This window comes from Nicotiana attenuata, unplaced genomic scaffold (genome assembly GCF_001879085.1).
Source record: "Nicotiana attenuata strain UT unplaced genomic scaffold, NIATTr2, whole genome shotgun sequence".
Lineage (NCBI taxonomy): Eukaryota > Viridiplantae > Streptophyta > Magnoliopsida > Solanales > Solanaceae > Nicotiana > Nicotiana attenuata.
Window position 1 is genome coordinate 9,332 of NW_017676670.1, and position 27,338 is coordinate 36,669.

Here is a 27,338-nt window from a genome sequence, read left to right on the forward strand (position 1 = left end):
CTTGAAATTTCCCAGCCCGGGTGATTTTGAAGAATCAAATTGATGAAGGTAGGACTTTCTCTCTCAAGAACTCTCTCTTCCCTCTCTCTAGTTTGTTCAGAAAATATGTTAAAATGAGGGGTTGGGGTGTTTTATTGAAGAAGGGGCCGGGTTTAAAATTTAGAAAAATAGGAGCCTGAGTCAGATTTGCGGTCACGCTTTGCGATCGCAAAGTGGAAATGCGGTCCGTAGAATGGACCGTAAAAGTGCTCCAAAACTCTGAACATTCTGTTTGGGTTTGCGGCAGAAATGCGGTCCGCATACCCATTCTGCGGTCGCATAATGCACCGCATAACTACCCTTTACAAAATCTCAAGACGATTATGCGACAACTATGCGGTCCACATATCAGTTATGCGATCGCATAATGGACCGCATTTTGACCTCAAATTTGACTAACACACTGACTCACTTTGCGATAGAAATGCGGTCCGCATACCTGATTTGCGACCGCATTTTGGACCGCATAATAGCACTTTTCTGGAAAACTTTAATTTCTTGATTTTTAAATGCTTAGATCAGTACAAAGGGTCCGAACACATTCCTAACGCATACTCGGAACTGGGCACTACGAGCTACTAGGTTTTGAGTATAAATTTTCACGGGGCCTTAGTAAAGAATCAAACTGCATACTATACTCTCGCACACTCATATTATCTTGTCGGAGGTTCAAGAACTTATCAGCTCTAGCTCGTCGTATCTCAACTGGCAAGTAGTGACGAAGAAAGGCCTCAAAAAATTCTTTCCACAAAGCTGGAGGAGCGTTCGGACCCCTGGATCTCTCCCAACTATCATACCAGAAAACCGCTAAATCCCGTAACCGATAAGAAGCCAACTCTACTACCTCTGTATCACTAGCATGCATAACCCGCAGTGTACGATGAACCTGGCCAATAAAAGTCTGTGGGTGCTCCTTGGGGTCTGATCTGGTAAACACTGGAGGGTCTAAATTAATAAAATCACAAACTCTCGTACTAACTGGTTTATCAGCAGCACCTGTATTTTGCCTCTGAGCCTGAGCAGCTACCAAGCTAGTCAACAACTGCAAAACACTCCGCATATCCTGGTCTATAGTGCCAGACGGAGGAACTGGAGGTGCTAGGTGCCTCCTAATATCCTCTGGAGGAGACAGAGTAGATGAGGTATGAGAGGGCATCCCACTCTGAGCCTCACTTTGGCCTGCTCTGGCTTGGGGCACCTGACTGGTACCCTCTCCTGCTGCTCTATCAAGCCGTCTACTAATCGTTTGCTTCCTAGTCGAAGGCATCACTGAAATTCAAACAGAAGAAGGCATCACAGGAGACTCAACTCTACGCACGATCTAGATTCAAGAAGAAGGTAACAACCCTAGATGTCATGTAGCCTCCTGATTATAAATGTGGCGCGCTGCACATCCATAATCAAGACTCTACTAGACACAGCTCATAGACAACCCCTAGGACACACTTGCTCTGATACCAAGTTTGTCACGACCCAAACTGGAGGGCCATGACTAGCACCCGGCCATACTTGCCGAGCACCAACGTACATTTTATCTAACCTTCTTTATTATCTTTTAGGGCCGACGAGATCAATATAAATGGTAGACATGGATCATGGAGAACCAACAATAAAGGATGATGGCATGAACATACATAACATGGAATGACTAGACAATCAAGAAACTATATATAAGGTACGAGCCACCACGCTACCATGAAAGACTATACAACAAAAACCAGCCGACAAGGTATACCAAACTATACATGAGTTCGACACCTGTCTATGAGCCTCTAAAGGAACATAAGTGCTGCAATATTGCCGGAACAGGGCCCCGACATACCCATAATATCTATAACAAAAATGCATACCAAGACCACGGCAAGTCCGAAGAAGGGATCTCGCCAATCACCGCTGAACTGGACAGCCTACTATGGTGGGGGAGCTGCGCCTGCTTATCTATCAGGACCTGCAGCACGACATGCAGCGTCCACAAATAAAAGGACGTCAGTACGAATAAAGTACTGAGTATGTAAGGCAGGGAACCATAAGTACGAACAGTAATGTAAGCATGGATAGAGAATATACAACCTGTAACATCTGGGTACCTCTGAGGGCTACTGACATGAAATGCATGATACATATGTATATATACATAAACTTTTAAAACATACGCCTCTGTGGGCATCATCATCATCATATCGTACCCGGCCGTAATAGGCTCGGTAAAAACGTACCCGGCCATCATAAGGCTCGGTAGAATCGTACCCGGCCACGTGGAGCTCGGTAAAACCCAACTGATCAGTAGTTGCACAATAGGTGTCGTACCCGGCCAACTATAGCGCGGCTCGATAGAGTAAAATAGATACATATATATAATGCATGGTCGACTCATAGAATCACGTTCTAAACCTTTCGGAGTGACGTAAGGTCGGTATCCTCTGTACACGTTATTAGTACTAACTCTTCACCATGAACCTTATAAGAATCAGAAAGTACCAACAACATTGATAACATAAGAAAAAGAGAAGCAATATCAACATCAATCGTTCCATAAGAGTGGAAACAATGTAAGTACTGCTAGCTTCTAAGAGTAGAGTATCTTTGGAAGCTCGTTCATTACATTATGTACAATCGGAGTCGTGCAAAAGAAGGAAAGGGATAGCCTCACATACCTTGTATATACTGCCCAACCTCAAGCTGTGCAAATGTCACGACTCCTTAGTCTACAATAGGAGAAATGACACTATCGTTAACCTTTAAGCGTCGTAACTATTATGTACCAACCACAACCTATTTTACGATGAAACGGACAGCACCTCCCCTATTTATATGACTTCCCACAAGTGAAAACAATCACCAAACAGCCCAAACAACATCAATGTTAATCATATTGAGCCTCCTAAAACAGTCCACCAACCGATAACATTACTACCAAGCCTTTCGATATATATATTTCACAAGTTCTAGCTTCAATGACTTAGCCGCAACTTGGATAATCTTAAATACATGTAGAGTAAGAGGTTCCTTACCTTTAAACAGAAAGAACGACTCCAATTTGACCTTAATTCTCCACGAAATATCCCTCCAATGCTGCCACAAGAACAAAGAAGCGAAACTAGCAATCAATTAGGATTTTTCGGCACTAGAATCACTTTAGAAGGCTTGAAATCACCTAGGGTTGATATTAAGAACTTGAGGGAGTATTTACAGAACATAAACCCCTTAAAACAACCTCCCACACGAGCTGGAACAACACAAAAATGAGCAACAACAAGAATAACAAGAAACTTACTAGCGCCACGGGATTCTCGACACTTGATTTGTGTTGTTTGCCCTTTGTTTGGGTCTTGAATCTTGAGAGAACCTTGAGATGGTGTTTCTAGGTTCTAAGGTCTGAATATAGTGAAAGAAATGACTTAAAACGGGTTGGAGGCATTATATATATATATATATATATATATATATATATATATATATATATATATATATATATATATATATATATATATATATATATATATATATATATATATANNCCTGCCTGTCTATCAGGACCTGCAGCACGACATGCAGCGTCCACAAATAAAAGGACGTCAGTACGAATAAAGTACTGAGTATGTAAGGCAGGGAACCATAAGTAAGAACAGTAATGTAAACAGGGATAGAGAATATACAACCTGTAACATCTGAGTACCTCTGAGGTCTATTGACATGAAACGCACGATACATATATATATATATATATATATATATATATATATATATATATCCAAATGTCTTAAACCGCCTAAGTGGGCCCCATAGAGAGGTGCTTGGCGCAGTCTTGCAAAAATGCGTATATCTCCCTACTCCGAGAACGTATGGACAAACAGTTTAATGCGTTGGAAACTAGACTCATAGATCTTCAATTTGGTGGGTAGATCACCCCGTAATTCTAAGTAAATTGGGAGAAAATCTTAGTAACATTTGACATAATGTTTAAGTAAAACTATGAACCTAAGTTGCGACAACTCTTGTCGACTTTTGTTTCATAACTCGTTTGACTTCAAGACTATGATACGGATATTATATGATTCAAATACCTTAAAGTACGACCTCTTGAGAATATTAAGCACCCCTAGGTTTACACAAGAATACGAGTTACAACATCCTTGATTCGTTTAACTTCTAATACTTGTTAATCATCCTTATACACTCTTGTATCATTAAAAATCAATAGGATTAACTTCTTATCATTTCAAAGATAATCACTTCTTAGATTTACGTCGACTAACTTATGGCATGAACCAACCGTACGTAAATATGGGTTGTAACAATAATTTTGTTCTTTTGCTAAAAAAAGACTACGATAGGGAATCTTGAGAAAGTAGGAAAACTCGTAATTGTTGTCATTCTTCGATTTCGAGCATAAGAGTCTTGTGAACCTGTCTTTAGTTTGCCGTTGCCCCACAATTTAATTCAAGCATTATTATATTAATTAATAATTAATAATAATAAGTTACTAATGACCGAAATAGGAAACAAGTAAATTAAACAAAACGACCCACACTCTCTAAAATCCAGCACATTCACCCCTCCACTCTTCCACTGCCAGCTTTCACTGTTTTCCTTTCAGTCACACCGCGTTCAACTCCTTTTACTATCTCCCTCCCTCTCTCTCTCTCTCTCTCACATACACACACAGTCACACTTTTTCTTACTCTCTCTCTCTCTAGCCTACTCTATACCTATACACACAGTTATCACACACTACTACGTGTGTGTGTGGGGGCGACTGTGTCCTTTTTCTGTCTGTTTCTCTCTCTACTTTCTCTCATAGACATATACACGGTTATGGCGGCATTGTGTTAAATAGTGAAGTTAGGCTTAAGCTTTGATGAAGGTAAGAGAGAGAAAGTGAAAAAAGTATGCATCGCTTACAAGGCAAGCTAAAATAGATAGAGAGAGAAGAGAGAATATCCAATCCAAACACAGTAGTCCCTTCTTCTTTTTCATCTCTCACCTAAAAGACACTCTTTTTGATACTCTCATTGATTAAGAGAATAATGATGTTTTTCACCACACCTACTTTTAGATCTTAAGACCAAAGCGGAGAAGATGTACTTTTTGTTCATATTTACTCCTTATTGATTAAGGTATTTTCCCCTAATCTCAACTGTAACATGCATGCCGCAACTTCTGCAATTTTTCCTTTTTGTAACGGTTTTGGCTTGGACATATTTATTTATTTATTTTAAGTAAAAGAAATTGACGCATAAATTTTATTGAGATATCGCTGAATGTAGGTTTTAATTGTCTGTGCTTTCAGCTTTTAAATTTAATTTATCTGTTTTCTGATGAATTTTTGCGGATAAATTTGTTTTAGAATTTTTTTTGTAGATAAAATGGCGACAAGACAAGCAAAATCCCAAAAATTGAACTCAAGAGTAGCAAATTCACCTGCGTCATCAACCACATCATCATCTAAGCAGTTTCCAGAAAATTCCATAGACGGCGTGAGCTCGCCGGCGTCCTCATCAGCAAGAAGTAAGCCGCAGTATTATTACTCGGAGAGCGCGTCCGCAGAAACAACGGAGAGATCCAAAGAGAATGTTACAGTGACAGTGCGGTTCCGACCTCTAAGGTGGAAACTGATTTTACTGTGTTTTAGAAATTGGCATAATTATCTTTTGTTTGGAAAAATTTAATTTTGTTTTTATGATTTAGTCCGAGGGAGATACGACAAGGGGAGGAAATCTCATGGTATGCAGATGGAGAAACTATTGTTAGAAATGAGCATAATCCTACGCTAGCGTATGCATATGGTATGTCTTGATGTATATTGCTATTCTTCGTGTATAGGATAGAAGCATGGAGTTTGGTTCCTTATTGCTTGAATGCTACTTGTTCATATCTTTCCATTTTAGGCAAAAGTGGTTTTTCCGAACTAGTCAACTTAATTATGACTAGAGTTGTAATAGCAACATTTCTTTAAAAAAAAAAAAAAAGAAGCAACGTTTGTTATGAAGAATAGACCTTTTCTACTGATACAAATCACCATGTCTGCCAACTACGTCATAATATTATGAAGTGCAATAGTACTTATCAGTAAAAAGAACACAATTTATGAAGTGCAATAGTGATGTTCGTCAAATACATAACATTAAATTAGCATGGCAAGATCAACAAATTGTAGGTATCCTAATTCACTTCCAATGGTAGGAATGAAAACTCAATCGTATATCCAGTGATAACATTTTCAACGAATTATTCTCTACCTTTTGGTATACTTCCTGTATACGGGAGTTCTCTCCCTTTCGATTAATACAATTTACCTTATAAAAAAAAACATTTTCAACTAATTCTGGAAAAATCTCAAGTTGCTTCATCTTGCATGCTGCTGGAGGTATATGAGTTCCTTGAGCTAGAAGGAACTAGAAGTTGAAACTTTATCCAAATCGTCAATTGAGGTCATCTCAAGGAAATGGCTTCACTTTATCTGTGACTGAAAATTTAGTATGAGGATGCTTCAGCATCCCCCAGAGCAGACTTGATTGTTTGTGAGTCAGGTGTTTGATCAGGGGCGGATGCACGTTTGATATAGTGGTGTCACGCGACATCACTTTGTCGGAAAACTTTACTAAATATATGTATTAATACTGTGGGAAAACGGATAAGTAAGAAAAAGCAACACCACTTGACATAAATTGTCTTTTGGCGTGTTGGTTATGTGCTTGATTTTGCTTTAGGAGGTCAAAGGCTTGAACCTCAACTAGTACTTCTTCTTTTTTTTTTTTTGGCAAATACTTGAGAGAGTCTATGTGGTTAAAAAGTCATTAAGTAGAATTGAACTCAGAACCTTTTCCAACTTAAGACTCAAAAAAATCAATAGACTAAGTGGGCGCTTGGACATAAGAATTGTAAAATTCCAGAAAAAAAGTGAAAAAACTTTTCAAGTGAAAATGGTGTTTGAAAATTAGAGTTGTGTTTGGCCATGAATATAATTTTGGGTTGTTTTTGAAGTTTTGTAAGTGATCTGAGTGAAAATTTTGAAAAACAGTTTTTTGGAGTTTTTCAAATTTTCGAAAAATTCCAAAATTCATCTTCAAGTGAAATTTTGAAATTTTATGGCCAAACACTGATTTCGAAAAAAAAGTGAAATTTTTTCGAAACAAAGTGAAAAAATTCTTATGTCCAAACGGGCTCTAAGACTATTTCTTGTTCAAAAGTATGATAACTAAAGTTATTATTCTTGTTCTTCTATAAGTTTTGACACCGCTTACAAAAATTCCTGCGTACGCCCCTGTGTTTGATTGTTTATTGCTATTTTCGTTTGTTTCACGAAGTTGGACTGTGAGAGCTAACCATTCTCTACCAGATGGCTTATTTCAGCAAAAGCATAATCTTAGTTCAGTCTATTCTTTTGTTGTATTGTGTCTGGAAACTGTTTCAATAATCGAATGTGTAACTTGCTTTCCATGTGCTTTATAATGTCTTGGTCCTTCTGCATCTAACTACTGTCATAGGCTCTCACTGCGAAATTCGGTTTGCTCTTTACAGATAAGGTTTTTGGTCCTACCACCACAACACGTCATGTCTATGATATTGCTGCACAGCATGTTGTTGGTGGTGCCATGGAAGGCATCAACGGTATGTAGCTCTTGTCTTATGATCGAGATTCAAGGGTTATGATTACAAAGTAATTGGAGTTCATATAGCCCCTTGTATGTGCATTTGCTGCTTATAGATACTACCATTTATGTGTGAACTTTCCTAAAGATATTCCTTGAAATCTATATTGCAAAAGTATACAAAAAACTACTCCCTCTGTCCCAATTTACGTGTCGTACTTTCTTTTTTAGTCCGTCCAAAAAAAAATGGCATGCTTTATTTAGAAACAATTTAACTTTAAACTTCGAGCTTTACCTTTAGTGAAATGATTTACAGTCACACAAATATCTATGGTTTGTTTTAGACCACAAGTTTCAAAAGTCTTCCTTTCCTTCTTAAACTCTATGTGGGGTCAAACACCGCCACATAAATTGGGACGGACGGAGTAATATTGTTGTAGTGGAATGCTCATTTGACTTTCAATTAGTGCCTAGCCTAATACAAATACCTCCGTGGCAAAGAAAAGTGGTAGCTGGGATGAAACCTTTGCCATCTACAACATGTCTTGTGGTTTTCAGCGAGCAAGCTAGTGGAAAGTTTGTTGAAGAATGATAACTTTTTCCATTGAATTTGAGCTATAAATTGCAATTTGGCCCTTGTTAGGTAACAGTTTTATCTGTAGTAACTAATGCCTTGTAGGTTGTAGTTCCTTGTCTGAGAGTAGTTTCAATTTTATTACCTACTAAAAACAAGTAATTTCAGTTTCTTGCAAAAGATCTTCTTATCTCTGATCTTGCTGACTTCTTAATCGTAAGCATCCATGGCGATAACCTACATGTGCTGTAATAATAGCTTGAGCTGAAGGGTGCAGTAAGGTTCCTGTAAATGATCCACATAGTTGAGACAAGGCTTTGGAATGAGTTTCCTTCAAATCCTTTGAGGAAACTTGAGATGCTGATATTTTTCTTGATTGAATTTTGGACTGGGTTTCCTTCATCATCGTTTTCTTTCAATTGCAGGCACGATCTTCGCGTATGGGGTTACGAGCAGTGGGAAAACCCATACCATGCATGTAAGAGAATTGTTTCTACATTGTTGATTTTATCTACACAAAGCATGTCTTTTCCCTTTCCCAGCATGTATCTTTGTAACTGAACTACCCTTGTGTGAGCGTACAGATTGAACATGATTTAGGAGTGAGAATTTATCTATAAGGATCTTACATTTGGAATAATGACGTGCCTATTTGATTACTTACTTCTTCATTAGCTTTATTTTATAGGTCTTTGGCTTTTTGTATTATTAGGTTTTCTGATGTCCCTTCTTCAGCAAAGGGATTGTGCATGGTTTGTCTTCGAGAAAGCTACATTGGTGTCTATATGAAAAAACTTATGCTAGAGGTGGACAGTAATTGTTATCTCTAGTTAAAGATGCTACTATATATGCACTGCTATGTGGTTTAGACTTTGGACAAGGAATCATTCCTCTACTCTTTTGTAAAACAGGCTTTTATTCTAATGCTGTGGGGATGACCTCATTAAATGAGTTCTCTGGATAAGTGCGACGCAACTATATTATTACCTGTTCATGGGAACCCAATAGATTGACTCTTTGCTTTTCTTGCTTTGAAATTATTCATTGGATATATTTGTGATGATTTCCTCTTCACGTGTATAATTGAAACAATTAGCTATTTTTGCTCACTAAAATAGTAAGCCTGTTGCAGTTATGCCACTCATGGAAGATTGGATTGAGTGGATGCCAAAGAAACATGTAAACTTATCCCCAAAAGCAAAAGAAAAATATCTAAAGGGAACATGTTGTAACATATCAGATTGAAGAACTCAAAAACCGGTGAACAAACGGGATTAGATGAAAGGTTTGTTAATAGATAAAACTCTATTGCAAACTTCTCTCGTTCTTCCTATTCTTTTGAATAGGTAATAGAATCGTGCTAAAGGAAAAATAAAAATGAAATATATCTTTAGCCACGTGTCAGTTTAGCTACACTCTGTATATCATTGAAAGGGTTTTTGAGATATCTTCTCAACTTGATGATATTTATGTAGTAGCTATCCTAGCACAAAAATAAGGACGAGAAACAGTAGTAGATATTGAAATTGCTTACTGTTCAGCGAAGACTGATTGTATGGAACTGATCATTGTGAAGGAACTTGAAATTATGTACATTTCTTGTAAGAAAGTGTTATGATAACAAGACCATGGTAAGATCTTTTTTTATAAGGTAAATAATTTTGTTGAGACGTAAGTATGTAAAAGATGTAGGATTAGAGATCCCATATACTACCAATATACCAAAAAGTAGAGAATCTACTCAAAAAGTAGGGAACCTACACTCTAGCAAAGACACTCAACCTTCTAGAGAAACTGGACCTTCATGGGTGCATCAGAAAGCTAGACTCTATCCCTTCAAATCCCTCCTAATTCCTATGACCCACATGAGAGCTAAATGAGAGTTTTCTCCTCTTCTTGAGATCCCAGTTGTATGAAATCTCGTTAGACCAACTGTACGACATGTCCTTAACTTTGCCTAGCATCGTTCATTGCATTCCAAACTAGCTTAGCACTCACAATACATGGGTAGCAGCGTGACAATGCAATAGGAGATGGTTTGCATCCTCACGTGAACATGTACACATGAAACATTAGCTTGCTGCATATATGATCTTCCTCCTCCTCAAATTGTCTTCTGTTTATATCGCCACCTCTCTGCAAGCCAAACAAGGAAGCACTTATTTCTTGGGGACCTAAGGGTCCATATCAAGAGATGCAGAAACTTCGTCTCTTTTCTCAACAATTACCTATGGTAGTATGTCTTAACAGAATACAATCACTTTGTGCACACCATTGTTTGAAGTGCAAACTTCTCTAAAGTGCATGGCGTCACCATGAAGTGATAACCCATTTTCATCGCTTTAAGAGACAAAGTGATGGCTTTTAATAACATTGATTCATGCTACAAGGAGTTCAGAAATCTTTAAACTGCCTTGACAAGTGCAGGTTTCACATTATCGGCTGGTGCTTTATTTGCTTAAAGATTGGAGCTTGCTATTACAGTTTCCTGTACTGTATGCTAAATAGGGGCCTATCTAGTTGACTTTCTGTTCATTTAAGGGACAGAATCTGATAACTATATGTAACTTGTGTCTCATCATAGGGTGATCAAAGATCTCCTGGTATTATACCATTGGCTGTGAAGGATGCCTTCAGCATTATTCAAGAGGTACTTCTTGTTAGTACAAACTCATTATGGATTATCCTCTAACATAAATACTTTGCTGAGTTTGTTGCTGGTTTAGACTCCGAACCGAGAATTTCTGCTTCGTCTCTCATACCTGGAGATCTACAATGAGGTGCGCTTTCAACCATTCATGAAGAAATTGGCTGTTTTTTTTGTAACTTTTTTCTGTGTCTGTAATTCTGTTTTTTGTGTTTTTTTTCTTTCTGTTTCAAGTCCTTAATTCTTGCTTTGTATATTGTGTAGTAAATGATAACTGTTAATCCCGTTATTTTACTTGACCTACTTTCCTTTTTTTGTTTATCGACTTATTCTAGTTACTTAACCCCTTGTAATTAAACGGCTTAGTTTTTCCATTTCCATGACTTCTGCTACTGTAGATAATTATACATTTTGGTATAGAGATACATCTTTTCAACAAATAGCCACCATTAAATGAATTGACATAGAGATAGATACTCGAGAATGGTTTATAAGAATACATCTATTTATCCTTGGTGAAAAAAAAGAATACATCTAGTTAATTATTAAAGAAATTGAGTAACATGTACTACTTGTTATGTAATACCACTACATTTATAAAGAAATTCTGAAACAATTTTCTTTTAGAAAAAATTTCTCTCTTAAATCTAAAAACGTCTGGGTAGAATGAGCAATAAAACTGTGACCCATGTTTCAGTTTTCTGTTTTTGAGATATGAGCTATCAATCATCTGACGTGTAAGCAAGATTCATGTCTAGCACAAGGCTTTGACATGATCTTGAAGATTCATTGAACTGTTTCCTCTCCCTTTTTTTTATTTATGACGGTGGTGTCCAGGCCAGATTGTGCGCACCTTGATTGACCTGACATCGCCATTGAGCTACTTCCAATTAACCCCCCCCCCCCCCCCCCCAAACCCAACCCAAAAAAAAAAAAATACAGTTGCTATTTTTCTCATTAGTCTCCATTGCATGCCTCTTTTTATATCAGTCGGACTACTAATTTCTTCTGTTTAATTGTGGTTACTTGAAAACTAAAGGGCTGATGCTTCCAGTTTAGTTTAGGTGTTTAAAGATGAAACAGTTTTCTGTTAGTTGATTGTTATCTTTAATGTCTGCTCTATTCAGGTTGTTAATGACTTGCTAAATCCAGCTGGACAGAATTTAAGAATCCGAGAGGACACTCAGGTTTCTTTTCCATTAAGATTCTAATGCATGTTCTCTTATAAAGCTGATAAACACCTATTTTTCTTTATGATGCGCATTAAGCCATCAACTTTATGGCTTCCTTGCTCTTTCATAACTTCCATTAGCAGCTTTCGATTTCTGCAAGGTAGTCCTTTTAATATTAGGAAACTGCCACTTCTACACCTGGGAGGAAGTGCATTTTAAGTTAAGAGTGATCTGTCTATTCTTGGCACCTTGGTTCAATCAATGACATTTCACTTAAAATGAAAAAAACAAAGTTCTGTGATCAGCCTATTGGACACATATCTACACAAGTAAAACATTGTGAACCTGCAATGGCAGACAATCATAATAATATGCATGGACAGTTGCTTCCTTAGAAATGCTACATTGATGGCGTTATCAGCATTTTGTTCCAAATACTAGATTCACCTCCAAGCTTACCAAATCTTTAAGGGACCTCTAGCTCAACAACAACAATGCCTTGAACTATATTATCCGAAAGAAGATGCTGGTTATTGAACATATCTCCATTGCTTGGGACTAGCCATTGCCTCATTAGTTAGTAGCATCTAGTATAATAGACCATGGAGCATGTGATAACTTGGGGGTTAAGCAGTTGCATGAATCACTTGGTTACTAAGATAACTTGGAAATTAAGAAATACTTGCGAAGCAGGCTACTTTTGAAATAATACTGAGTAGAAAGTTGAAAGACCTTTTGAACTCTGCTAGCAAGTCTCTCCCATTTTTTTTTTCTTTTCTCCTGTTTTAAATAAACAACTTTAGTGGTAATTCTATAGATAATGAAAAGAAACAAAGAGGGGGACTTGACTGCCTTAGCTCTTGAAAAAATAAGAAATGAGCAGGTTCAATCCCTAAGCTAAGAAAGGACTGAAACCGTTCAGACCTTGACAAAAGTGTAGGAGCTAATCCTCTAGAATGTAAGAAGAAGGTTTCTTTATATATAGGAGTACTCCTGTTTACAAGGTGAAGCATAGCTACATTGGCTACATGATTAGCTTTATAAAGTCATCTACTTCAGATAGAATTTTGAGACTTGAGGAATTCAGTATTTCCATCTTTGGATTTGATATCTCTCCTAAATACCAGCCTGGTTTGCCAAGGGATTTGAACTCGTGATTCGCGCCTACCACAATCTCGTGTTGGACAACCTTGACCATTGAACCAAAGTTTTTGGAGCCACTTTGCTATCAATTCTTCTTATTCTTCTTTTGGCTAACAACTCTTATCAACCTAAAAAGAGACTTTTTAACCTATCAATCCCCCAAAAAGAAAAAAGGCTCAGCTAGCGAGAGCTTTTACCTGATATGTTGGAGAAAACTCGGGAACTTAACAGATATATTATCATGATTCACAATTTTCATAGTCCACTTCTTAAGTGACCCAAGCTTGACTTACATGATTTTGCTGGCAGGTGGCACATAATAAAATTACCCATAAATTTACACTTAATGTTTATCAAAAAAAGGAAAAAGAAGAAGAAGAAGAATTTACCCTTAATGTAGTAAGCAAAACCACACTAAGCTCACATAAATATATATTGCAAGATATATATACCACCATGGATCTGATAAAAAAAATATATATACCAGCACAGATAATTCCTGTTTGGAAGTAAAAAATGTTTCGGTATCTAAAGTGGTAGCTTCTTTCTTAACATTTAATGACTTGTGCAAATCTAAGTGTTGTTTGTTGAGATCAAAATCTTCGGTCAGGAGCATCATCAATTATGCTTTTAGGAAAATAGATTTTTGAGGCTGATCGTACTTATAAATGATTTCTATATATAGACTGGCTGCGTTGTTGTGGTTTGCAGCTCCATAAGAATATTCTTTAGACTGGATATAAATTAATTTGGTCTTGCAGGCATTTTGCAAAAAGCAGTACTTCTATGGTACTATCTTGAACTACAACCTAGGGCTCTGTTTGCTGCTTATACCTTTTTCAATCACTGTAACCTAATATCACAATCACTTGGTTAGTGCACACAATATGCACTATCATGGTTATAGCACCTGTAGAGTCAATCTCTGAATGATTTCTTATGGGTTCTCTAGCCATCTGTCTATGTGTTAAATTCTACCAAGCATCCTCCTGATGGGATGACCAGGGTGATACTAAATCTGCATAAGGGTCTTCTCCTAGAAGCGTTTAATGTATGTATTAAACGCTTATGATCATGCAGGCAGAGTGTCCTTTACACTGTTCTCATTGAGCTTCTATCTGCTTTAAACAAAGTATTAAGTGCTTATTTTCTCAATCTGCAGTGGTCTTTTTTTATTATTTGCGGTGTTCATGTTAGTTTGTAAGTTATTACTTATGTGCATTTTCGTCCATCCTAAGCTATTTAGTGTGTTGAAATCTTCTACTTGGTGCTAATTGCTTTGAAATTCTACAGAATGTTGCCTTTCAGTGTTCTGATTTCTTAATATACAGTGTTCTTATTTGTTGTTCTCCTTATTTATTATAGGGTACCTTTGTGGAAGGAATTAAGGAGGAGGTCGTTTTATCCCCTGCTCATGCTCTATCCCTTATTGCTGCAGGGGAAGGTATAAGCTGATGGTTTTCTAGTTACATTCTAACTTTCTTTAACAAGAGAAAATATGAACGGAAATGTTCCATTTTCAAGTGTCAGTCCTTGTCTATTTTTGTATCCATGCAAAAGCATACATATTAGATGTTGATCAACAGCTGTCCGCATATCACGCTCTGCTTGTAATTTGTTTTAAACCAGTTTTTTTACATTATTGGGAAGTACTTCTACTATTAGATAAGAAACTCAACAACAATAACAACAGACCCAGTATATTCCCGCAAGTGGGGTCTGGGGAGGATAGTGTGTACGCAGACCTTACCCCCTACCTAGTGAAGGTAGAGTAGATAAGAAACTCAAATTTGCTAAATATTACATGCCAAGAGGAGAGCATATGGGTATTAGTAATGTTTCCTAATGTTGTGATATTTGAATCCAGCGATAGTTTTCCTGTTTCCACGCTTATTCCTCACCAAATTGGTCCCTCTAATTTGGGTATTATTCAGTATGGCCCTTGACTATCATTCTTATAGTTTTTCGGTCCGTCTATCAGGCCCTCAACTAAGTTAGCCTCTATGAGAAATTAGAGAAAAGAGAAAGATCTGCAGGAATGCATACTGTAGGAGGTTTAGATTGGTGTATGCTATTCTAAAATAAGAAGGAACATCAAGATTACATAATCACAGGCAAATAATCTTCCGAGTTATATTTGCTGATCCTAGTTGATATACAGTATGTTTAAAAAATATATTATTCCAACAACCTATATATAACTGAACACTTATTACACCAAACATATAAATGCAATAATAAAGGGCTCTCATCCTTCTTGTTCGTTCATTCTTTTGGGAATTGTTCATATCTCTTTTATGTCTTTCGTTAAAGTTTACAGTTATATATTATGTTTCAAGTATTTTGATTATTGGGTTTTCTACCTGCAGAGCATAGGCATGTTGGTTCCACAAACTTCAATCTACTCAGTAGCAGAAGTCATACAATATTTACGCTGGTATCTTATGTTTTTACCAGTGAACTATAAGTCCTACATTAGTTATGCTATTTGATTTTTCTTGCATCCTGAGTTTGTTGAAACAATGTGTGTATAGTAATTTGAGTGAACTTTCTTTTGACAGACAATAGAAAGTAGCCCCTGTGGTGAATATAGTGAAGGAGGGGCAGTTACCTTGTCACAGCTGGTAAATACTCTGCTATAGACTTGTTAGATCTCAACATATTACTTTGACCAAATCATGTGTTTCTCACTGGCTTAAACTAGTTCTCTCTTTCTAATAACTTATTATTGGGTCCAGTTCTGTTATTTGTCTAAAAGAGTTTATCTTCGTTTTGATCGAAAACTGCTAACTCTCCATTTCCCACTTTTCTGTTTCTTGTTAAAAAAAATGCTTGCAGCATCTTATTGATTTGGCAGGTTCAGAGAGCTCAAAGGCTGAAACCACTGGTGTGCGCAGAAAGGAGGGATCTTACATCAACAAAAGTCTACTGACTCTTGGAACTGTAAGGACCCAAACATCTCCACTGTATCATCGGTGTAATAGTTTTGCTTAACTAGTATCTCCTTTTTGACATTTCAGTAATAAATGGCTTACTTGTTAAAGAAACTTATGTACAGAAAGCACTAGAGCTTTTTATGATCTATCATCAAGTAGATTGACTTGACATTGTAATCTGCATAAAAGACTGAAGATTTTTAGAATCTAAAGACTTTGATGATTTATTTTTTAAGAACAAAAGTATAGCTGTATAACTTTATGTATTTGATGAACAAGGTCAAGCTAAAAGAGGTATGTAGTGCATATTGGTAGATGATGACTTTTTGAAAGTGGTTTAGAAGGAGCATTGTATGATATTTTGTTGTCACTAGAGGACTCTAAGGCTGTATGGTTTAGAAGGAGCATTGTATGGTTTAAAAGGTTTAATTTCTTCACTAAAGAACTGGACATAATGAGGCTTGTGATTAAAAGAACAAAAAGAAGCAAGAAAGGGTAAAAGGTTCCCATCTTTGGTTTTCATTTGTTTTGAGGGTAATGTTGACTTGTTCTCCTTGCAGGTTATTTCTAAGTTAACTGATGAGAGAGCTACTCATATACCATATAGAGATTCAAAATTGACCAGGCTTCTTCAATCCTCATTAAGTGGTCAAGGACGTGTATCTGTAGGTTCTTCATATCTTATGTATTGACGTTAAACATATTGGCTTCTAGTGAACCATGACTATCATACAAATGATCCTTATTAAACAGATGTTGAATTAATGAGAATACCTTACCAATCTGTTTTTCCTTTGTCTCTAATAGTTAATCTGCACTGTGACTCCTTCGTCAAGCAATTCTGAAGAGACACATAACACATTGAAGTTTGCTCACCGTGCTAAACACATTGAGATTCAAGCAGCACAAAACAAGGTCAGACGAGTGCAGATACATGTCTCCTTTGATTTTTTTTTTTTTTTTTTTTTGTCAGTAGTGCTTGAAATAGGAACTGTTAATTTGCAGATAATTGATGAGAAATCACTTATCAAGAAATATCAAAATGAAATTCGTCGTCTGAAAGAAGAGTTAGAACAACTGAAGAAAGGCATCGTTACAGTTCCACAAATGAAAGATAGTGGAGAAGATCTTGTGCTCCTGAAACAAAAGGTAACCTTGAAAGAAGAGCTTTCTCCTCTGGCCTCTAAATCTTTTTTCCTTTCATCAGTTAGCAATATTGACTGGAAAAGTACATACTTCTGTTTCATTCAACTTTACCGAAAATTACAGCTAGTTTTCAGTGAGACTGAGTTGAAGCCGTTTCCTCGGGATCAATTTGCACATGAATCCTGCTTTCTTGCAGAAGGGCCGTGGAGGAAGTGTGACAAGAATGGGGTGGGATGGAAGGGGGCCTTTTTCTATGAAACCAAAGTGAATGAATAGGTTAAACATCCTTATTAAAAAAAGAAAAAAAAGAAAATGAATAGGTCAAACACATTTAGTTAACGTATTCCTTTATGAACGGGCATAATGGTAGCTTTGTCAGAATTTTTCATCTTTCTCTTTACTCGGCTAATTTATGTTAATTATTTTGATATAGAATTTAGAGACCCTAACAAGTTTGGGATTGAGGCATAGATTTGTTGTTTATTTTGATATTTTCAGTCTGTACCTTTCTGGTTTTCCTTAACTGGCTTGCATTGTTTTATTACTGATCATTGAGTGCTACTTCTGAATCCCTCTTTGGACTATTCAATAATCCTTTCAATAGAAAATTTAGCTGCCAAACAATTACTAGATTTAATGTGATCTAATTGAAGCCTTCACACGTAAAGAATTAAGAATATTAGCAGCTTGTTGTCTCAGGCATCTGGCTCTCACCGAATAATCACTAGATCTAAATCCTCTGCTCATATTTGTTGTTTTTCATGTCTGTTCCTGCCCCATAGCTTTTTTTAGTAGATCTTATGTGAGATTTTTTATTTTTTTCTGGATTGAAGCCTTCGTATTATAAAGAATACAAGGTTTAGCATCCTGTTATCTGGCTGGTTCTTGAAGTAATCGATGGCCATCCAGGCATCTGGCTCTCACCGAGTAATCACTGCAATTATATTGTGTTGTTTCTCCAGTATTATCACTAACAACAGTGTTTGGTTACAGTAAATTGGAAGTTTTTGTGAGCCTTGCTTTAAGACATTTGCTCGGAGTGTACAATGATTTGTGCCTATTTGTAATGATATTATCTAACTAAAGTCCATCTACTTTGACATACTTTGTAAAGCTAGAAGATGGTCAAGTCAGACTACAGTCGAGGTTGGAACAAGAAGAGGATGCTAAAGCAGCTTTGCTTGGTAGAATACAGCGTCTAACAAAACTAATTCTAGTATCCACCAAAACTTCACAGTCCTCAAGATTTCCTCATCGGACTGGCCCTAGAAGAAGACATTCCTTTGGGGAAGAAGAGGTGCTGTTACTCGTAATTATTCCTTTCAATTGATAGTTGCCTTTGCAGTATGTGTATTTAGTTTGAATCACTAGGTAATATGGTCTAAGCACTTAATTAAAGGGATGAACGTGTCTTTACAGACTTTTGTACTGTTTTTACAAGGTCTAACTGTCCTTTTTCCTCTCCTTTTTTGAATGTATAGCTTGCATATCTTCCGCATCGAAGACGAGATCTCATCTTGGAAGATGAAAATGTCGATTTGTATGTTTCGGTTGATGGCAACGCAGACACTTCTGATGATACATTCAAGGAGGAAAAGAAGACTAAGAAAAATGGATTGCTTAACTGGTTTAAGCCACGGGTATTTGTAATCTACTCTATTGTTGCTACAACTACTTCACTTTTAACATTTCTGTTTCATGATTTTGCAATTATTTTGGTGCATGGACATGGAACTGTTTTTAAATACCAAAGTAACAAGCATATTAAAGCTATCAATGAGGATCCAAAACCCTTTTATATGACTATATATGACATATTTTTCCAGCCTATGACATGTCAAAAACTTCTTTAGGTGTTTGTTATCTCATGGTTATTCAAAATCCCATTTTGTACTCAGGGAAGTTGGAGGCAGTAGAAACTAGAAAGTACTATGGAATGGGCCATGTCGTTTATTGACTAAGGAAAATTTTCGTTTTATGGAATCAACTGAGGGACAGCTTATTTTGTTCCTAGTGTACTCTTTTTCTTCTTTATTTTTGCTATAATTGTTCTGACTTTTACTTAAAAAGTTGTAACATAATGCATTTAGGACACTGGATGAAAGGATTTCAGAGGTTTTAGTTGAAAGAACATATATTTTTTCTATTCTTGCTTAACTACTCTTTTCAAAGGCGGATAAAAAAACCAGTATTGCTCTCTACGTAGGGAAAAGGGAAGCTAGTTTGATTCCAGTTATAGAACATTTTGAAAAGTTTGGGTTGATCAACAATCGCATGGGTTGGTTTAATTCTACGCCTACCTTGATTGCATTCTTCAGTGCAGTCTATATTGCAACAATTTCTAGTGTTTTATGCCAACTATTACTTATGCTGCTTCATAATTCTTCTCTCATTCTCAGAGACGAGACAGTGGGTCAGGTACCTTGGCGAGCACCAGCGATAGATCCAGTGGACTCAAGTCAACTAGTACACCATCCACTCCTCAAGCTGAAAATCATCATATGGAATCGAGAAACTCACACTCTACACCCACAGAAAGCACACCTTCGGCAGAGCGTTTATCTGATGTCAGATTGGATAAAGAAGTTCCAGAGGATAACCTTTTGGACCAGGAGACTCCTGTGGTATGGAAGTTACATTTTTTCAAAGTTCAGTTAAAGAAGTAAACATTAGTATATCTATTGTATGTCATGTCGCAAACCAAAATATAGGGTTAAGCAGAGTTGGGTTAAATATAATGGTGATCAATAAAAGAAGCTGTTGAAAGATTCTTCCACTTCTAGGGTGCGTGAAGCTTCTGGTGTGAATTCCAGATGAGGAAACTAGTGATTGGATCCGAAGTTTCTTTCATGAAATAAAGACTAGAAAACTACCCATATGGAAGTTCAGTTATGAATCTCCCTACTTCGCAAAGTTCTTGGGTACCTTTTGCTTGTAAAAAGGAGAATCACTTGCAGCTTTTGTGCTTCTGCTTCGCTTCTGTTACTATCTTGTTGTTACTGCTTTTTCCATGTATGTCTTTTTTATTACTTTATTTCCTTTGCTTTGTTGCTTGCACAAGGTAGAGATAAGGTCTGTGTACACACTACCCTCCCCAGACCCTACTTGTGGGATTCCACTTGGTTTGTTGTTGTTGTTGTTGTTGTCGTAGTAATCACTTGCAGCTTTGTGCTTAAGCATACATAGACAATTTCATGTGTACAGCGCTTTTTCATGGTCTGGTAACTCATAGTTGTACTTCTTGTGTAATAGACTAGCATGAAGACAATTGATCAAATTGACCTCCTAAGAGAGCAGCAAAAGATTTTGTCCGGTGAAGTGGCACTGCATACAAGTGCTTTAAAACGGTTGTCAGAGGAAGCTACACAAAGTCCAAAGAAAGAACAAGTGCAAGTATAACTCATGAAACAATATGTTCTGCATCTTATTTTTTCTAACTGCAACTGCGTATATATTTTCTGACATTTGACTCTTTGATTGGCTAAGATGGAGATTAGGACATTGAAGGATGAAGTAGGAATTGAGAATGAACAAATAGCTTCATTGGAGAAGCAAATTGCTGAGTTCATTCTTAGCCCTCGTGAAAAGATGGAGAACCAGGAAGAAACGGTTGTAAGTCTGGCTTCTTCTACATCAAAAAAATTATTACCATTTCGAGCAAAACAAAAATCTTGCTTCTACTTTGAATGGCAACAGATTTGTCAAAAATATATTTCCACCTTTTAAGCTGTTTTTCTTGTCTGCAGTCTGTTGCAGAGCTCTTGGCACAGTTGAATGAGAAGTCTTTTGACCTTGAGGTAGTATGACTTGCATGTCTTCATTAAGAATATTGTTTCTCCCATTTCTCCTTTGAGTTCAAGTTTATGCTTATCCTTTCAATTGTAGCACACTTATATTGCTATTGCCAGGTTAAAGCTGCCGATAATCGAATAATTCAGGACCAGCTAACTCAAAAGGTAGACTGCCTCTTTCAGCTGTTTCCTATTTAATTTTGATTGCTCCAAGGAAACTCTGTTCCAATGATATTTCTTATCTTGACAGACCCATGAATGCCAGAATCTACAAGAAACAATTGTGTCCTTAAAGCAACAGCTTTCTGATGCGCTAGATCAGAGAAACCGTAGTCCATCAGTAGCCCATTCACAACGCCTATCTGATACAAAAAGTTTACTTGTGGAGCTAAAAGCTGAAAAGGAGAGTACTGCCTTAAAGGATGCAAAAGAAGCATTAGTCTTACAGGCCCAGGTTCCTATCTATTTTTCTCTGTCGAGTAGAAACTCTTGCATATCACCTACTATCTTGTTGGCCACTCCCCTCTTATACCTTGGGTGTATATATATTTGTTGCGACAGACGAAAGAAAATGATATACTAAAATAGTAAAATGAAACAGAAAGAGTCTTACTAGAGGGATAAAATAAGCCCCAAGCTTAAGGTTGTATTCTCTCAACATTTTACATTTCGTTCTCATTTTTGATTTGCTAAGTATTTCTCCACATGACGTTCTGTAAATTTCTTTAGGCTCTCTTATTGCGGTCTGCCACCTACTATTAAGTATGTACCCTGACAATCATATTACTGTTGTTTAAATTTAAGGAAGTATATGTGTATGTAATTTCTGGCTTGTTATCTTTTTCTCCTTTGCAATACCTAATTTGTGAGGCTAAGCCTTTTTTATGAGTGAAAGGGGCTGCCTACCCAGCGTCCGGCCTTCCATCACAAGTATATACCCTACGGAATGGCTTGTTCCTTCAATTTATTCATATTTAATAAGTTTCTCATGTTTAATAGTAAGTGAACTAACTGCTCTAACTGATGATTATGTTAGGGCATTCTCTACATAAGATGGAGCTTCATTACTGTGTAGGTAGAGGCGTTCTTTTCAATGCTCTGAACAAGTACTCAACTATTTGGTTTAGAACATTGATTTTTCAGACAAGATTAGAAGTGTAGAAATTATCTGGATGATTTAGAAGATTTCACTTTCTGGAAAGATCCGCAGTAAAGATTTTCTGGAAGGATTGATTGTATTAGGATCCGAGTTAGATCCCTCGAGTTGTCTTCAGGAAAGGTTTCTTTCAATGACCTACTCTTCCGATGAGTTTTAACCCCCAAAAAGAGTGACATGATCTGAAACAGCTTAGATCTCTGAGTTTCCCTTCGCAGCTTTAGGAAGCTTTGCTTTTGAATCTCCAAGTCTGTATCTTGGTACAGAGGTGAGCTCCTCCATCGTCGTGATTTCATGCGACATTTAGTTGTTTTCTCATCCACCTCTCTACTTCTAATGAGAATGTAGGACCAGAAAGAGTCTTCGTTGCAAGTGTTTTCTCAATATTTTCGTGCGTGTGGGAGGGAGGGAGGGAGGGACTTCACACGTTCACTTTTAAATTGGGTTATGGCAATAATTAAACACCAATCTTACTCAATACAGTGTAAAGAGCGATACTTGCCACTCTTTTTAATAAATAAAGAGATACTTACCAAAAAACGGTTTGAGAAAAGATTCTGATTCACTTACCTCAGTACTCGTGCATAAAATTTACCCAAATTGGAAGTCATCCACTAGATGCATAATTTGGTGTATGAGATAATTTATACCATATATTGTTTCTCTGGTTACTATATGTTATAACTGGAAGGACTTCACTGATGGGGCATTGTCATATTATGGCACTTGGAGACGATTACAGATACATGTTTATATCACACACAAAATTTTCAAATACTTAAGTACCAACAAGCGCTCCATAAATGTTAAGTTGGAGTTAACATTTTTATGTTACAAATCGGCTGTCATCCACTACAATGTTTCAACTGAATTGCTGTTTTTGCTTCCGTTAGGCAAGAGAGATTGAAGAACTCCAGCAGAGAGTAGTGGAACTGGTTGAAGCGAAGGAGCAACTGGAACTCCGGAACCACAAATTGGCTGAAGAGAGTACATATGCCAAAGGGCTAGCATCTGCAGCAGCGGTTGAATTAAAGGCACTTTCTGAAGAAGTTGCAAAGCTCATGAATCATAATGAGAAATTAGCTGCTGAGCTAGCCGCCCAGAAGAGTTCTCCTACCCAGCGTAAACCAAGTGTTACCACGCGAAATGGAAGAAGAGATGCTCATCCGAGACGAAATGAGCAAAACGTGTTGACTGCAGATATGAAAAGAGAACTGGCTATGAGCCGTGAAAGGGAGCATTCATATGAAGCTGCTCTTGCGGAAAGGGATCAGAAAGAGGCTGAATTACAGAGTAAGGTTGAAGAATCCAAACAAAGAGAAGCCTATCTTGAAAACGAACTGGCAAATATGTGGGTTCTCGTGGCAAAACTGAAGAAGTCTCAGGGAGTTGATTCTGATCTTTCTGAATCAACCAGATCAGAAAGCCAGAGAATTGATGGTTTTGAGGTTTGGGATAATCTTGTGCAGTCTAGAGGACTTCAGTAAGGGAAGTTTTTCTAATAGAAACGAGAGTGAGTTGTGTGCTTGTATGATAGTTTAGTGGGATTGTTGCAGATTAGGAGGGGCGTTCTCTGTCTATTCTATTTTCCCCCTTATGCTACTGTAGATAAATCAGTCGTGAGGGAATTCTGAATTGTACCTTGCACGTTGAACTTACTGCTTTTGTACAGAGGTTGATGTTTACAATTTTTGTAGCTGTAATGTTGATGATAGGGATGTATTTTGCACTCACTAATTCTGGGAAATTGGCAAATTGGTTCGCTCCTCTTTACCAGTTGTCTCTACAAGGCAATAACTATTGTATGGTAAGAAATTATTTTCTTCTTCTTGAGTAGGATGTTTCATTTTTGAGTCTTTAAATTGTTGCATTTGAGCAATAAGAAAATTTTGCCGCTTCTTATGTCGAAGATAGAAATGTATTTGAACACATACCTTATTTTGAGAACTCATTTTAATTGACACTTGTAATATGTCAATGTGATTAATGCAGACTTAAGCCAGTTACTACTGCATTCACGACCTAGCAGGTCTACTAGCATTATTTGGTCAAAGGCTTATTTGGATGCAGACTTTATTGTACTCAAAGTGAATTGTTTCAATTTTTATGGATTATGGTCATGGAATTTTTGTGTTTGTTATCCAAAAGTCACTTTTCTTATTTTGTTACGAAAAAATCATTCAACTTTGTGTTCATTACACAAAAGTCACTTTTCTTTCTTTTGTTACAGGAAAATTATTTTACTTTGCTCTAGTTATCACAAAAGTCACATTTTTACTTGAAAAGTCTATTATGCCCTTGATATTATAAACCTTCATATTTATATAATACCTTCTATATTATATATTATATAATATATTTTTAACTATGTATTTTATTTATAAATAAAATAACTTAATATTATTTTATTTATTATTTTTATAATATGTTCATATATTTAGTTTTTTCTTAACGTTAATTTTCAAAACATGTTAGTAGCGTTATTAAATTTGTTAGTAACTTTAATATATATTAGTAGAGAAATAAATCGGCAATTACATTTCCATGAGAAAATTCTCAGGTAAACAAACAAAGAAAATGAGGAACAAATCATATGTTAATCTGAAGGAAAATCCCTAGGTACTACATGCGAATTTAGCGGGGGATATTTTCTTGGGGATTTACCTGGACAATTGGTTATTTGGGAAATTACACTACTAGAAATTTGGGAAAAATCATCCAAAAAAATCGACCAAAGTTGGTCGGTAATGACCAATAACCGTCCAAACGCGACCATTAACGCGTGATCGGTATTATGAAGGTCGGAAGGGCATACCGACCAAAGTTGGTCGAAAATTACCGACCAACTTTGGTCGGTCAATTAAATTAGAAAAAAAAAAAAAGAATTGCTGAAAAAAGTTATTTTTTAACGCTACTAATATATCTTGAAAATTAAAGTTAAGAAAAAATTAAATATACGAATATATTATAAAAATAATAAATAAAACACATAGTTAAAAATATATTATATAGTATATAATATAGAAGGTATTACATAAATATGAAGGTTTATATAATATCAAGGGCATAACAGACTTTTCAAGTAAAAATGTGACTTGTGATAGCTAGAGCAAAGTAAAATGATTTTTGTGTAACAAAAGAAAGAAAAGTGACTTTTGTGTAATGAACACAAAGTTGAATAATTTTTACGTACAAAAAAAAAAAGTGACTTTTGGGTAATAAACACAAAAGTTCAATGACCATGGATAAAATTATGGAAAATTTTTATGTTTGTTTTTGGTGGTCTCATCTTATCTGGTAGTTATTCGATTCCCAAGTCGTAGAAATAGATACATCACGGTGAAACGACATGTTTTGGGACTATCATAAAATGACATGTTTTGACAATTTAAAGAGGAGATGGCTTAGCAGTCACCAAAGGAACCAACCCAACTTCAATAGCGACAGTATTACCTCTGTTCATCGGTTACAAAGCCGGAATTACTGCACCATCCGACCCCTTCATGTTTGGAGCATTATCTGATGATAACTGGATTTTCCTTTGGATCAGATTGAACCAAGAAGCACCAACTCTGTCCTTGTGCGCAGCTGACGAAGATTGAACATCACCAACAGAAACATTAACTTCTATCACACCAGCATTAGAATTAGATAAAATTATAATTCTATTCCAATTTCCTCTTTCCATTCAACTTATTCCTTATGGTCCTGATGTTTACAACTAGTAGTACAGTAGGAAGGCAATTTACAATTCCAGTTTTTTGCCTTACCTCCCTACTAGCTCCGGCATTAATGTGTGATTTGATTGAACTTCTGGCTCTTACATACGGAAGGAGAAACTGTCATCCTAGTCTTCCAATTGGGATGCTTTGGACTTGACATGTCACTTGGAAAGAGCAACATGAAGCTCAGACTTAAAAAATGTAAGTTCGCTATGCTATTTATGAATCATCTTTAATATTTCATAGGGGTCATTTATTATTAGTTCTTGTATTAACCGGTCTGGAATTAGGTGTGGCTATATCACCAGTGATGATAGGCTATAATTACGTATTTTAGTCGCTTATTACACTCTAATTTACTGCACTTTAATTGAGTTTGAGCTTTAATCGCTAGTGTCTTGCGCTAACGGTATGCTTTATGCCTTGTAGGAGTGATTCCGAGCTATGTAGATGTTATGGAATGAACTCAAGTGATTTAGAGCTTTGAAGTCCTAGTAAAAGCTCAAGGAATTAAGCCGGGATCGTGTTTGGGGGTCAACGGATGATAGTTAGAGCGAACGAAGAATCGAGTAGGCATATCGCGCACTGTCTAGTAAAATGGATATAACTTTTCGCTCAGAACTCCATTTGGGCTCCACAATATATGGTTGGAAAGCTAACTCAAAGCGCTACAACTTTCATGTTTTACGTTTTTTCAAATTCCAAATGGAACAGGGTAAAAACCGCGATTGAAACTGCGACTGCGGACCTGACGCGGTAGAACACTGCTGCAGATTCTGAAGGCCACTCTGGCCGCGGTCCTGGCGTAACCGCGGCAGGACGCGTAAACTTCAGGGACCAAAGTGCAAAACACGGGATTTTAAGCACTAAACCCTATATTAAGTGAGGGAAGCCGGCCAAGAAAGGGGAGAATGATTTTTGGAAGTGAAAAACATCAGAAGGAAGGGCAAGAGGCAACGAGGATCATTGGGCATCAATCTTTAATCTTCTTCTTTGTTCCTTTACCTTTGAATATGAATTCTTTTGTGATTTTTGTTATTTTCATGAGTAGCTAACTTTTCTAATCTAAGGTTTTGGTGAAACCCGTTGGGGATGAATTGCTTGTTATAAGTAATATAGATTTGAATTAATTTAATCTCTATTCGTTCAACTATGTTTTGATTGTGGTTAATTGAAAGGATCCTCAATTAGCCGTTCCTATTTATTATGTATCTGCTTGAGAGAGAGTGCATATTTAGGTAGTTGTTTGAACAACATCACTCCCGGAGTATAGGCGAGAGTCATAACCGAGGGTTTAGAGGTTGGATTAGAGATAACAATACCTCGGGTGCGATCTAAGTGAACTGTAATGCAAATCTAGTTAGCGTAGCTTGAGAGAGTGCGTCTAGTAAATTATCATAATTGCTTGAGAGAGATTTAT

The 27,338-nt window shown here is 36.7% G+C and overlaps 1 protein-coding gene across 3 annotated transcripts; it reads left to right on the forward strand.

Moving 5' to 3' along the window:
• The first annotated feature begins 4,582 nt into the window (after nt 1-4,582).
• LOC109221156 (kinesin-like protein KIN-7K, chloroplastic) lies at nt 4,583-24,029 on the forward strand. 3 transcript variants are annotated; one of them, XM_019385618.1, is made up of 24 exons: nt 4,583-5,156; nt 5,387-5,644; nt 5,728-5,825; nt 7,561-7,650; nt 8,631-8,683; nt 10,790-10,855; nt 10,932-10,985; nt 11,980-12,039; nt 14,533-14,611; nt 15,537-15,604; nt 15,729-15,791; nt 16,006-16,110; nt 16,664-16,768; nt 16,911-17,018; nt 17,109-17,252; nt 18,364-18,546; nt 18,731-18,889; nt 19,649-19,873; nt 20,502-20,642; nt 20,736-20,861; nt 20,996-21,046; nt 21,158-21,205; nt 21,291-21,494; nt 23,090-24,029. In XM_019385618.1, the coding sequence occupies exons 2-24, from the start codon at nt 5,406-5,408 to the stop codon at nt 23,681-23,683; spliced, it is 3,063 nt and encodes a 1,020-aa protein (XP_019241163.1). In that variant the 5' UTR covers nt 4,583-5,156; nt 5,387-5,405; the 3' UTR covers nt 23,684-24,029. The 3 variants fall into 3 exon arrangements, with proteins under 3 accessions (XP_019241163.1, XP_019241165.1, XP_019241164.1); XM_019385620.1 differs by having other exon boundaries at nt 20,736-20,858; XM_019385619.1 differs by having other exon boundaries at nt 5,401-5,644.
• The last annotated feature ends 3,309 nt before the right edge of the window (nt 24,030-27,338 follow it).